The sequence below is a fragment of the Ovis aries genome, chromosome 1 (genome assembly GCF_016772045.2).
Source record: "Ovis aries strain OAR_USU_Benz2616 breed Rambouillet chromosome 1, ARS-UI_Ramb_v3.0, whole genome shotgun sequence".
NCBI lineage: Eukaryota > Metazoa > Chordata > Mammalia > Artiodactyla > Bovidae > Ovis > Ovis aries.
This window is the reverse complement of record NC_056054.1, coordinates 97,828,840-97,842,879: the sequence shown is the minus strand read 5'-3', so window position 1 is coordinate 97,842,879 and position 14,040 is coordinate 97,828,840. Positions and strand designations below refer to the sequence as shown.

Sequence of the window (14,040 nt, the reverse complement as noted above, 5' to 3'; positions counted from 1 at the left end):
CTGAGTTATGTGCAGATCCTTCTTGCAGCTTTAATTTTCAGGAGTTATGCTAGTTTCCAGTTAGTCTCCATTCGGAAGTATCCCACATGTGAATGTATTTTTGGTGTGTTTGTGGGGGAGGGGATCTCCATACCAGCTACTACAGCCTCTTGATTCTGCTTTAGATGCTGAGCTTTTTAGCGACAGTTTGTCTTTCCTGTTCTTACACACTCACCCTGCAGGCTGGTATAGAAATTGGAAACTAAGCAGGCAAGGAAAACTATTTTTTTATATACATAGTTTGCTTTAATAGCCACCAAAAAGACGGTGTCATTTCCTCTCACTGACCCTGTCCACCAGTTATGTTAGCCTTCCACACAGCACTATAGCAACATATATAAATATATATCATACATTTATACACACATACACACTTTATAAAGCACTTTTGTGAAGACACAGACTAGGCTTCAGCACAAGCACAACTGGGGGCCTCTTGCATGTCACTTAAAAATGATCACCGGTTTGCTTTACACAAGACTTTCAGTGGGCTTGCTGTGGCCATTAGTCCCTAGTTCCCAGAGAGAAGCTGGGATGACAAAAGGGGACAGTATATGTAAAGTCAGTACAGCTTTTGGAGAAAACAATAGAATATAAGTAGGAAGTCTAGGCTAAGCATGAGATGGCATATGGGAGTCACCATTCCCACCACATGGATTCATAGTACTCAGGTGCTGCAGTTTAGACTGACACCCGGCCTGACGGTGACCCACATGCATGGGCCCTGGGTCAGGCAGTCAGGCCCCCCTGCCCACACTGTCCTGCAGGGCACCGCTGCTCAGTCTTGTGCTTTCAGATCTGCCGAGGAGCTCCAATGTTGGGACCACATGCTGAATTGTCAGGAAGCAGGTCCTGTTTCCCCTGAGCTGACCCTCTGAGGACAGGTGATGAGGCAAGAAGTGTCTGTTGCTGGCTCCCATGCCCTCAGCATGTTCAGAAGCAGTGTCACAAGGTCCTCTAGTAACTAGGCATGTTTTCCTTAGAGCTGAGCCACGGGCACCCTGCCTTGTTATTCCTCAAGTGCAGGAAAGGCCCTCTGCCTTTCACCCTGCGCACGAGGCCATATCTATGACCCCTTCCAGACCCTCCAGTAGGTGTGGAGGAGGGCCCAGATCCTCCTCAGCAGACAGGGAGCTGTGAAGAAGGGGCACAGGCCCATCCTTCCTGCTGTTTTAAGGACCTCCGGTGGCTTCGCTTCTTGCATGTCTCCTGGAAGGCAAGGGTCACAGGACTGGAGTGCATGGCAGGGCCCTTAGGGATTTCACCTGGAGACCAAAGTGACACAGAGTCCATTATCAGGTCCTGCTGGTGGCTAACTGAGGCTGGAGGGGGCTGAGTGGTGACAGAAACCAGGATTGTGGTGAGAGCCTGTCAAGAGGATGAGCCGAAGGGAGGCGCTGAGGTCTGGAGGAGCAGCAGGTGCCAGCAGGTCAGTGTGAAACCTTCCCACAGCACCTGGTCAGGTCTCTGCTCACAGCCACTGCACACCAGGTGGCCAGACCCTACCACTCCTTCTTCAGGGACCAGCTCACTCTACAGTTTGCTTGGAAGAAAGAGGATGGCTTTTGTCATTTCCCAGGAAAAGATATGCTTAGCTTGAAACAGGCACATATAGAAGTGGCCCGTTGTAAGGAAGGAGAGGACATTTTCAGAGGCAGGCCCCTTGTTAAGTTTATATTCTGTTTACTTGATGAGGAGATGGGGCGGGGTGGGGGGGGGGTGCGTGGTAGGCAGGTCAGCAGGGCCCTCAGAAATCACCTAAGTCTAGTGCCTCCTCTTCCAGATAAGGGTCAGTGGTCTCACAGAGACTGGGGCCAGCCAAAGCCACACAGCCAATTAGTGACAAGCCTGGGATTAGAACTTGGGCCCTGGTCCATTTCCAGTGGCCTAGCAGAAGTGGGAAGGAGACTTCCAAGCCAGCGGGTATGAGAGGCTGTTGGGTTACCTTTGCTGGGACAGGAATAAGGCTTTACAGAAGCAGTCTTGTAAGAGTTCTTCTAAAAAGGCTCAGGAAAGAAAGGAATCAGAAGAAATTAGCAGGAAAAAAGAAAATCAGGGTTAAATTATGGCCCAACCCATTTTCATACTGTGGGGTCAACATCTTTTTAGGTTAAAACTTAGGAATATTCCTAGGAATGGGCTCAACTGATTATGGCAAAGCTTTAAAGCCCAAGGTACAAAGCTTAGCTTTTGACTTTGAAGCCATTTCTAACACCTCAAGTTTTTCTTCAAAGTGGCTGCTTGAGAATGCATTGGTATTTTCAATAAATGTAGAGAATGCCTGCCTTATGAGATAATCTTTCCCTTTAAGTTTCAGTTTTTCCTTATTACCAAGTTCTCTTTTAGATCAATAAGACCCAATGATTTTCTTATGTTGTTTCCTAAAGAAAAATATGTCAAAATCAAATTGCTGCTTTCAGCCCAATATTATGCAGTGAAATCAACTTGTTAGGTGGCATCTTTCCATCAGTTTTTTATATAGTGGCATAGGAACCCTGGAACCCATGATTGGCCTCAGGATTCCTTTACTGGAAAGCTCATTCAGAGGCAGACCCCATATGTCCTCTGACCTTGAGAATCAACTGAACTGCATTTCTCCCCAATCCTGACATGGCATAAAGGAGAGAGAATTGGGGTCAAGAGAGAAGATGATGACAAAGTGAGAGTGAACTGAGAAGTCAGGGGAGGTTTCTGATTAGGGTGGGAGGACTGATGGGGATGGAATCTAGAGGGATGTTCATTGAGAACCTGTGCTCCCACAGGTGGACCAGAAATTTCCTCTTGGAAGGTCAGCGCAAGTCAGGAGTCACCTGTGCACTCTGATACAGACGGTGACAGTTTGCTCTGATCAATGCAGTGGTTTCCTTACCTCCAAATTAGTCCTTGCCTTCTTCAAAACATCGTGTGTCCTGGTCACTGTAACAACAAAAGAGTTCCCAAAGGCAGAAATTACCAGTGGGGTCCATATCTGTCTTGGGTGTGTGTGTTCTAAAGCTTGTCTTTCTGGCCACTCAGCTTGGGGTCTCCTAGTCCCCTCCACCCCCACATCTCCTCCTCTGCCTCTATGATTACTGATGGCACAGGAGGTTCAGGGATTTCACATCAGTCTCCCCCATCCCCTAGCCTCTCTGGTCGCTGTCCATTCACAGCACAAGTGGGGAGCCAGGAAGGCCCTCCCAATTTCCTGTCCCATTCCCTGGCTCAGGGCACCCACACTGGCTGAAGATGAACTGCTCCATGCTCTCCTTCTGCTGGTTGGCGGTCTTCAGACGCTCAGATGTACTCTGAAGGAGACTCTCCTGTTTGGATAGTTTGGTTCTCAGTTCCAGAAGCTCCTTTTTCATAGACTCTCCCTAGGAAGAAAAATAGGTGCTCTGTCAGTGGTCAGAAGGCCTTAAGCATCCTGTGATTTGTGGCTCTTTACAATCCCAAACAGGATTCTACAATCTTCTCAAGTATTTCTGGACCAGATTTCCCTCATCAAAGCCTCTAAAACCCTCCAGCAGGTGATGGCTCAGGATGGGCCATGAGGTGGGAACACTGAGGACCTGGAAGCCCCTATGCAAAGGAGCACAGGCCACACTCCAGTTGCTGCAGAGGACCTGAGTCCAGGCCACACTGAAACTCCTAGCTGTGAGTAAGAGCTCTGATTTAATGCTGACATAGTTATATCACTTGGGCATCAAAAATTGGTCATTAGGAATATTATGCCTGGGGAAACAGGACTGGCCTGAGACGTTCTACAAGTCTGTAAATATATCTGCCAGCCTCAGGATGGTAAAATACTTCCTCCTTGGAATTAGCAAAGTTGGATCCCCTAAAGTTATCATTGATACTAGTCTGGAGTGAGAACACTAGGAGGGATTTTGAAATCTACCTAATCCAAGATCATCAACCAGAGTGGCCTGAGATCTGAGAGCACCTGGGGGAGGCTGACTCTCAACAGGCTTGACCCAGAGATACAGGTTTAAGTGGAAATTTTTCTGGGATTTCAGTGGGTGGGTAAAAAGGGCTGGTCCACTCCTGGGGACATTCTGTGATCCTGTCTGCCTATGCAGACCTGGAGGTGAGTGGGAGTGGGCTTAGGATGGAAAAGGAGGTGTTGATGTTTTAAATGGCCCCAAACTTCAGCTCAGCTGAACTTCAGAAAGTTAAAGGGATGGAACATTTGTGGGTTACCAGGGCTCTCATGTCTCTGCCTCCTCTATGTTCTTTTCTTCTCCTGTTTGGCTCCTTATCCTGGGGGTCAGGCTGGGAGGAGAGAGATGTTTTCAGACCTGCACAGATAGCGCTCACCACAGAGGAGAGGTCTCCCTCCAGGGACACATGCCTCATGTCCCTTTCGTCCCAACTGCCCATTCAGCTCCTGATCTTCAGGCTCTGCAGGCTGAGGAGGTCGAAGGCTAGTTTGGGGGCAGAACCGGTAGAGGATGCTGGCTTCTTACCACTTTGCCCACAAGCATAGCGCCAGGGGAGCTTGGCAAGGCTGCTCTCCAGAACATGGTGAGGAGGGAGGCCGACTCCTCCAGCCGGTGGTGCAGGGCGGTGGCGCTGCTCCTCAGCTCCTGGATGCCTTCGCTACCCATCACCTGGGAAAGAGGGCAGTAGCCATGGGCATCCCTGTGGCTGAGACAGCACAGGCCTCGGCTTCCTTTGTGAGTGAGGTACGGCCACAGGCTTACTTGAACCTGTGAGACATTTTTCTAACCTGGAAGCCAAGGTTCTCTGACCTCAGCAAGGACCTCCCACTTTGTAAGAATTCATTTGATTCCACACTTTTTAGCTTTTAGTTCTGCTTCTTGCTCTGGAATCTAAGGTCCCTATTTTTGCACTGTACTCCCACCCTCTTCCCTAAATCAGGCCTTATGCTTCAAATGGGCTGTGCCATTTGTAGCTCAAAGGACTAAGTGCTGACCCCTTTACCTGGCATGTTCTCCACCCCAGAGAACTACACACCCCCTAGTGGTGCCCTAACCCCCATGAACCTGTCGCCTTCCTTCTGGGATAATCGCCACTTCTGGGTTCACTCCATCACACCCACAGCACTTCCAGCACTGTGCCTGGAGCCCCGTGTCATATTTGCTGACTCAGGTGTTCGCCTCCCTCTCGCGTGTAGGGGCTCCTGGAGCTCAGACAGCATAGCGGCTGGTACCTAGGTCTCTGCCTGGGGAAAGACTCTGAGAGGCCTTGTGGCCTGCTCTCCTCTCCTGCTCGGTCTAAGCAGAGAAATCCAGCGCTGCCACTCTCCTCACCCCTTCCACACATCTGGCCCATATGGATGAATCCTCAATTCCCAGGCAACTGATGAAGTGATTTTATCCTGCCCACAAATGATCATATCCCAGTGTGACTTTAGCAGATAATACAGAACCAAACAGCACTGCAAGTATGCTGACGCTTAACATGCTCTACTGATGAGGATGGCAATGCTGCACATACTTTTCTGTGGTTCTCAGGGGAAATAGAGAGTCAGCTACATCTAAAACAGAACAAAGTTTGTAGTGAAACTAGCTGGTGAAGACGGAAGGCCTAGCTGGATGTAAATGTAAGATACATCCTCAGCTGGTGAGAGATGTGGAGCAGGAAAAAAGATAGGGGGAGAAGGAGTTAAAATCAAAAGAAGAAAGGGCTTAAGGAAAAGGTGCATCTAAGAGCTAAAATGTGATTACCTCTATGCCCGGAGCTTCAAGACCAGAGAAGCTGCAGGTTGGTCTCACAAGTGATGCTATCTTCTTGACCAGCACTCTGCCCTCCCCAATCTGCTCTCTTAGGGCACTATAGTCATCAATGTGGCCAATGACGTGGCGGCCATGCTTATTGGCAAAGGAGCCATCAGTAGCATCACCCTCCAGCTTGGGAGGGTTCTTCATTACTGGAGAAGCATCCAAACCCAGCTCTGAAGAATAAAACCACAACAACAAAGAACCCACTGTTATTCATAGTCATCTTCAGTTCAATCCAAAAGGGACATCAAATAGTAAAAGAGGCCAGAAACAAGATCGACAGTTTTGGAAAGCACACCTGTGAAGTCCATACATATTCTGGGTTCTATATTATTATAGTCTTTCTCTCAGCATCTCATAATTGTAAAATTGCCAGGAGGTAAATTTTATCCTTATTGACAAACACTCAGGACAGACATTAATGTTTTTCTTTTTTTTTAATTTGGAGGTTGAGAAGACACAGACAAGGAAACTAAGCTGGATATAGAGAGCACTTTCGAGAAGGAAGAGGTTACAGTACAATGAAGCAAAATACCAGAGCAATAGGAAAACCATATGAGGAAGAGTAGTGACAAAAAAGGCAGCCACAGGAGGTTGAATGATAGGGCTAAAGGCCTTGGGATATGCAGAGAAAAATCTCTAAATTCAGATAATGTGTATATAGGGAACCAAAAGTTACTTGTAGTAATAATTTTCCATCATTAGACCCTGAGTCCTATGGTTGCCCTCTTTACCGTTCGTCCTACTGAAGGTTGTGGTCTCTGGGCCAGGAGCTTCAGAAGAAGAGCTGGGGAAGACCAGAACTGGAGAATTCATGCCCACATCCCGAACTGGAGGGGAGGCAACCGAATCTAAGGAGTAAAGACAGCCACAGCTTTAGGAACCCTGGAACACACCGCTCCACTGGAGATCTAGGGCACCATGACTCTCCTCTCATACAGTCATCACCCATGTACCACAATCAAAACTAATAGCAAACTAATCACTTATTTTGAAATAAGATGTGAACGCTGTTCCATGAGAAAAAAAAACTTGCAATTTGAAAAAATTATTAGGTGTATTTTTCTAATCCCAGATTTAAATACAATATTGTATGTGCAGTATGTCTAATACAATGCTTTGTAACTAAATATAAATATGCATAAATATATGTGAAGAACTGATGCTTTTGAACTGTGGTGTTGGAGAAGACTCTTGAGAATCCCTTGGACTGCAAGGAGATCCAACCAGTCCACTCTAAAGGAGATCAGTCCTGGGTGTTCTTTGGAAGGAATGATGCTAAAGCTGAAACTCCAATACTCTGGCCACCTCATGTGAAGAACTGACTCATTGGAAAAGACTCTGATGCTGGGAGGGATTGGGGGCAGGAGGAGAAGGGGACAACAGAGGATGAGATGGCTGGATGGCATCCCTGACGCGATGGACATGAGTTTGGGTGAACTCCGGGAGTTGGTGATGGACAGGGAGGCCTGGCGTGCTGCGATTCATGGGGTCACAAAGAGTCAGACACGACTGAGTGACTGAACTGAACTGAACTGATATGCAGTACATATGTTAAAATATTGGATCAAGAAGTGAATGGATTTATGGGGATTTAACTCTGCTCTCTAAACACTGTTCTGATGAGTCAGTACTACAAAATATGTACTAGTATAAGAAGAATAGGAGACATAAGCCTTGGTGAGTTTGAGATGCCCCATTGGAGACCAGACCGCAATCTAGAAAATATCACGAAGAGACTGATATGATCCCACTCAGGCAAATGTGGCCTAGAACTGCATTTCTAGCTCAGGCCTCTCTGCTGTATGATGATGAGGAGGAGTGTCTGAGCCAGCAGGGATGAGTCCTGGCTGGTGCTGTGGGAAGGCACTGAGAGGGTAAAGCCTGAGAGGGAAGAGAAGCAGTACCGAGACAGAGCACAATGAAGGAGAAGGAACACAGCAAACCAAAACTTCTGCTTTGAAGCCTGGGTTGGCCCGTTAACTCCCGCAGACCTCAGCATATCAGTTAATTGTCTCAGTGCCTATATTTTCTCATGTGAAATACAGAGATAGTAAATCCTGCACTAGCTCTGATGAAATTATTTGAAAACATGGTAAATTTTAAAACACTCCACAAACATAAGGAATAGGCATTAATATATACAGCTGTTAATTGTTTTGAGTACTTCTTATGGTGTCAGGCACTTGTAAATTATTTCATTTAATGCTCCACGTAATAGTTTATATTATTATCCTCATGTTAAAGATGAGGAAGCTAAGGCTTAAATACTTGAGGAATTTTAGCACTTTTCCTAAGGCAAACAACATGTAAGTGGCAAACTCAGAATCTGGAGCCAGATCTGACCCCAAGCTCCATGCCCTCAAGGTGCTGTACTGAAGCATCTTTGACTTCACCCTGACCCTAAGGAGTGTGGAAGAGGTAATATTGTCCCTTCCACCACACACATCCTAGGGACCTTCCCATTGGCTGAGGGCTTCATGATTTCCTTTTCCTTCCTACCTTGGAAGAACGGCTGCTTGTTTCCAGGGTCAGTGTTGGTGGGGAATTTCTGGTTAACGGAGGAGCTGAGGCTGGCTTTGCTGGCACCACCATCCAACTGCTGTTCGAGCTGCAGTCGCAGACAGTTGTTCACCTGAATGCTCTGCTCCAGCTGCCCTCGCAAAGCTCGGATCTCTGCCACCAGGTGGCTCAAGTCACTGCTCAAAGGGACTTGGTGACAGGCATCCCAGGTATAAGCTGAAAGGAGAGAGAGAGGTCTGGTGTCATTGAACCAAGTGTTTCCAAGCATCTGTCAGAACACTCTTCTGTGATGTTCCTTTCTGCCAAGGACCCCACTATAATCTCAGAATCCCAGGAATAATGTGGCTTAGAATCTGCTTAGAACCATTATATCCCCTGCTGTGATGGTGGTGTCACTTTTCCTGGGCGAAGACTGGCACATATTAAGACGGTACACAGTCCAGCCTGGAGTTTCCTTGAGACTCAAATGAGCCTTGTCCATTTAGAGGGCACATGATTGGCAGATGAAGTCAAACCTAATATTTCTCCTCCTTATTAACCTTAGTCCTTCAGGCTAGAGAGCAGGGTCTTTCAAGGAAGAAGATCAATACTAAGCTGGAGAAGTACACAGACTGAGAGAGAAGATGTGATGACCTCCACATTCAGGAATCAAAGAGGAGAGGAAGAAGAAGGCATCAGGCCTTTGGGCAACACTTAAGAATGGGAGGGATAGGGCTTCCCTGGTGGCTCAGTGGTAAAGAATCTGCCTGCTAACACAGAAGACGTGAGTTCAATCCCTGGCCCAGGAAGATCCCACATGCCGTGAAGCAACTAAGCCCATAGGCCGCAACTACTGAGCCTGTGCTCTGGAGCCTGGGAACTACAATTATGGGGCATATATGCCTAGAGCCTGTGCTTTGCAGCAAGAGAAGCCACCACAATGAGGTGGCTTCACCACAATGAGAAGCCCATCCATCCCAACTAGAGAAAAGCCTGTGCAGCAATGAAGACCCAGTACAGTAAAAAATAAACGAATTTTTAAAATTAAAAAAGAAAAACCAGAATGAGAGGGATAGATGAGAGATCACAATTAATTGGACTTCTCAAGTTCTACTTGCTTTTTTACCTGCACTCACCACCCATAGCCTTTCTCTATGTACTGGGGGAAGAAGAAATCTAAGAAATATTCTATAAGACTATCATTGCTCATCTAAAAACACTGAAGTCAAATGTGTGTAAAAAGAATTTGTTTCAGTTTTTATCAAGGTAATAGGATGCATATACCATATGATATATGCATCCAGTTGCATCAGAGCCACAGGCCTTAACCAAACACATTATTTCTGCAGTGAGCTATGTGAATATTCTCACGAAATGGAATAAATGAAGAGGAGTGCAGGAGAAGATGGCAGAGTAGAAGGACGAGCTCACCTCTTCTTGTGAAAACACTAAAATCACAACTAACTGCTAAACAACCATCAACAAAAAACACTGGCACCTACCAAAACAGATATTCTGCATCCAAAGACAAAGAAGGCACAGTGAGAGAGTAGGAGGGGTGCTTTCATGATATAATCAAATCCCATACCTTCTGGGTGGGCTACCCACAAACAGGAAAATATATTGCAGCAGTTCTCCCACAGGAGAATTCTGAGTCCCACACCAGGCTTCCCAGCCTGGGGATCTGTAATAGGAAGGAGGAGCTACTGGAGCATTTGGCTTTGAAGGCCAGCACGGTTTGAGTGTAGGAGTTCCACAGGGCTGGGAGAAACAGACTCCAGTTTTAGAGGGTGCACATAAAGTTTCATGAGCACTGGGACCTAGGCCAAAGCAATGACTCCACAGAAACCTGGGCCAGACCTACCTGCAGGTCTTGGAGGGTATTCTGGCTCTCTGTAGGGATATGGACACTGGTGGCAGAAGCTCCAGGGAATATTCAACAATGTAAACTCCCACTCCAGTGTTCTTGCCTGGAGAATCCCAGGGACAGGGGAGCCTGGTGGGCTGCCATCTATGGGGTCACACAGAGTTGAACACGACTGAAGTGACTTAGCAGCAGCAGCAGCAGGCTCTCCAGGAGGTTGCCACTTTGGCACCAAGACATGGCCCCACCCAACAGCCTATAGGCTCCAGGGCTGGGATGCCTCAGGATAAACAACCAACAGAAGGATGGGAACACAACACTACTCATCAGCAGACAGGCTGAATAAAGTCATCTGGAGTTCTCTGATGCCTCTAAACATACCCCTTGACCTAGCTCTGCCCACCAGAGGGGCAAGATCCAGGTCCACCCACCACTAGGCAGGCACCAGTCTCTCCCACCAGGATGCCTGAACAATCTCCTGGACCAGCCTCACCCACTAGGTGGCAGATACCAGAAGCAAAAAGAACTATAATCCTGCTGCCTGTGGAAAGGAGACCACAAACACGGAAACTTAGACAACATGAGACAGCAGGGAAATATGTTCCAAACAAAGGAACAAGATAAAACCCCAGGAGAACAACTAAGTGATATGCAGGTAGGCAATCTACCAAAAAAAATTCAGAGTAATGTTGGGTAAAGATGATTCAAAATCTCAGAAAAGAATGGAAGCTCAGATCAAGAAGATACAAGAAATGTTTAACAAAGAGCTAGAAGGTATAAAGAACAGACTTTTACAATACAGTAACTAAAATGAAAAAGGCACTAGAAGGAATCAGTACCAGAATAAATGAGGCAGAAGAACAGATAAGTGAGTTGGAAGACAGAATGGTAGAAATCACTGCCATGGAACAAAAGAATGAAAACAAAATAAGGACAGTTTAAAACTAATGCTCTGTGGAGAGGATATTGGCCCTCCTACAACATTCCTTTCCGTGAAAAAGTCTACAACTGGAGTGACTATCCAATGCTGGTTAAGAAGCTGGGTTTGGACTACTCTTACCATCTGGCTTCATGAACTAAAATCTTCTGGTGTGACCAAGGAAAAGTGACTGATATGGAATCCATGAAATATATCATGCAATACAATAGTATGTAGCACATTTCTCAAGAATCATTCTTCAAAAGTCCTTTTCTTCCCCATGGATAAAGAACCCATATTACAAGGAGGATCCTTACAGGAAGGGTGATCCCTGGAACACCATCTGCTGTTGTGAGGGCATAAACTCATAGAGTCCAAGTTCTGGAGGTGGCTATGACACAAGGTGGCAGATGTCTACCTGGCATCCAAGTACAAAGCCTATGCCATTAGTGGGCCCACAGTACAAGGTGGTCTTCCTGTTTTTTTACTGGAGCCATTTCAACAAAACTCTCCATGAAAGCATGCAAGAGGCCTAAGACTGATTTTATTATCATGAAACCAAGTTTGTAACTTGACATAAAATGAAGGAGGGAGATGAGGGAATAGAATGGAATAGAAAGCTTCAAATAAGATGTCAAAGGCACTATTTTAGCTATGTTTTTCCATTCAGAATTAGTCTTAATAAAATACATTCAACTTTTTAAAAAAAGAAAAAAATTAGGAGAGTTTTAAGAGACTTCTGGGACAACATTAAATGTACCAACATTTGTATTATAAGGGTCCCAGAAGGAGAAAAGAGAGAGAAAGAGCCTGAGATATAATATTTGAAGAGATAATAGCTGAAAACACTCTTAACATGTGATAGGAAACAGTTGCTCAAGTCAAGAAAGTGAAGACAGTCCCATACAGGATAAACCCAAGGAGGAACACTCTGAGACACATATTAGTCAAATTGGGAAAAATAAATGATAAAGAGAAAATATTAAAAGCAACAAGAGAAAAGCAAAAAATAACATACAAGCAAATCACCATAAGGTCATCAACTGATATTTTTGGCAGAAACTCTGCAGGCCAGAAGGGAGTGGCATGATATAGTTAAAGTAATGAAAGGGAAAAACCTACAACCAAGAATAGTCTACCCAGCAAAACTCTTGTTCAGATGTGATGAAAAAATCAAAAGCTTTACAGACAAGCAGAAGCTGAGAGAATTCAGCACCACCAAACCAGCTTTGCAACAAATGCTAAGGAAATTTCTCAAGGCAGAAAAGTAAAGGCCACAACTAGAAACAAAATTACAAATGGGAAAGCTTATTGGCAAGGCAAACATATTGTAAAGGTTAACATACTGTAAAGGTAGAGAATTATCCACACACAAATATGGCATCAAAACCAATAATCATGGGAAGTGCAGAGTATAAAAGCAGGCTATTGGAAATTCATTTGAAAGTAAGAGATGGACAACTTAAGACAATCTTGTTTATATATAGACTGCTATATCAAAACCTCATGGTAACCACAAAACAAAAATCTACAATTGATACACACAAAAAGGTAAATCAACACAAACACAACATTGAAGGCAGTCATCAAACCATAAGAAAATAGAATATAAGAGGAAGGGAGGGAAAAAGACCTACAAAAACAAATCTAAAACAATTAACAAAACAGCAACCAGAACATATGTATCAGTAATCACCTTAAATGAAAATGGATTAAATGCTTTAATCAAAGACATTGACTGACTGAATGGATACAAAAAGACACATCAATATGCTGTCCACTAGAGACCCACTTAAGAACTAGAGACACATACTGACTGAAAGTGAGGGAATGGAAAAAGATGTTCTATGCAAATGGAAATCAAAAGAAAGCTGGAGTAGCAATACTCGTATTAGACAAAATTAACTTTAAAATAAATATATGACAAGAGAGACAGAAGGACGTTACATAATGACCACAAGAGCAATCCAGGAAGAAGATATAACAGTTGTAAATATAAATGCACCCAACACATGAGCACCTCAATATATAAGGCAAATTCTAACAGCCATGGAAGGAGAAATTGACAGTAACACAATAATAGTGGGGGACTTTAATACTCCACTTACATCAATGGACAGATTAGCCAAACAGAAAATCAATAAGAAAACATGGGCCTTAAATGAAACATTAAACCAGATGGAGTTAATTGATATGTTTACAGAATTCCATCCAAAAGCAGCAGCTGATAAATTCTTTTAAATTATATATGGAACATTCTCTGGGATTGACCATATGCTAGGCCAGAAAGCTAGCCTTGAGAAATTTAAGAGAATTGAAATCATATCAAGCACCTTTTCTGACCACACACTATGAGATTAGAAATAAACTACAAGAAAACTGTAAAACAAAAACATGTGAAGAAAAATAACATGTTTCTAAATAACCAATAGATCATTGAAGAAATCAAAGTGGAAATTTAAAAAATACCTAGAAACAAAAGAAAATGAAAACACAATGATCCAAAACCTATGGAACACAGCAATAAATCTTACTTAAGGAAACAAGAAACATCTCAAACAACCTAATCTTATACCTAAAGCAACTAAAGAAAGAACAAACAAAATCCAAGGGTAGCAGAAGGAAAGAAATCAAAGATGAGAACATAAATAAATGAAATAGAGACAAAGAAAGCAAAAGAAAAGATCAATGAAATTAAAACCTTGCTCTTTGAAAAGATAGACAAAATAGATAAACCTTTAGCCAGATTCATCCGAAGAAAAGAGAAGGCTCAAATCAATAAAATTAGAAATGAAAAAGAAGTTACAATAGAACCACAGAAATACAAAGGATCATAAGAGACTCCCACAAGCAATTGCATGCCAATAAAATGGACAACCTATAAGAAATGGACAAATTCTTAGAAATGTACAATCCCCCAAAACTGAGCCAGAAAGAAACAGAAAATATAAATAGACCAATCACAATTACTAAAACTGAAACTGTAATTAAGA

The 14,040-nt window shown here is 44.2% G+C and overlaps 1 protein-coding gene across 50 annotated transcripts in view; it reads right to left on the bottom strand.

Moving 5' to 3' along the window:
* Positions 1-262: 262 nt before the first annotated feature.
* PDE4DIP (phosphodiesterase 4D interacting protein) overlaps positions 263-14,040 on the bottom strand; it is a 204,784-nt gene continuing 191,006 nt past the window's right edge. For 16 of the 50 annotated variants that reach the window (XM_027973777.2, XM_060413540.1, XM_027973821.3 and 13 more), the window contains 8 exons: positions 8,265-8,501; positions 6,497-6,613; positions 5,709-5,935; positions 4,485-4,628; positions 3,254-3,392; positions 2,909-2,955; positions 1,985-2,036; positions 263-1,304 (listed from right to left, as the gene is read on the bottom strand). In XM_027973777.2, the coding sequence (XP_027829578.2) occupies positions 1,159-1,304; positions 1,985-2,036; positions 2,909-2,955; positions 3,254-3,392; positions 4,485-4,628; positions 5,709-5,935; positions 6,497-6,613; positions 8,265-8,501 (1,109 nt within the window). In that variant the 3' untranslated portion in view covers positions 263-1,158. Of the gene's footprint in view, positions 2,046-2,908; positions 2,956-3,253; positions 3,393-4,484; positions 4,629-5,708; positions 5,936-6,496; positions 6,614-8,264; positions 8,502-14,040 lie in introns of all 50 variants that reach the window. The other 34 variants (XM_060413529.1, XM_060413576.1, XM_042253289.2 and 31 more) reach the window with 3 other exon arrangements.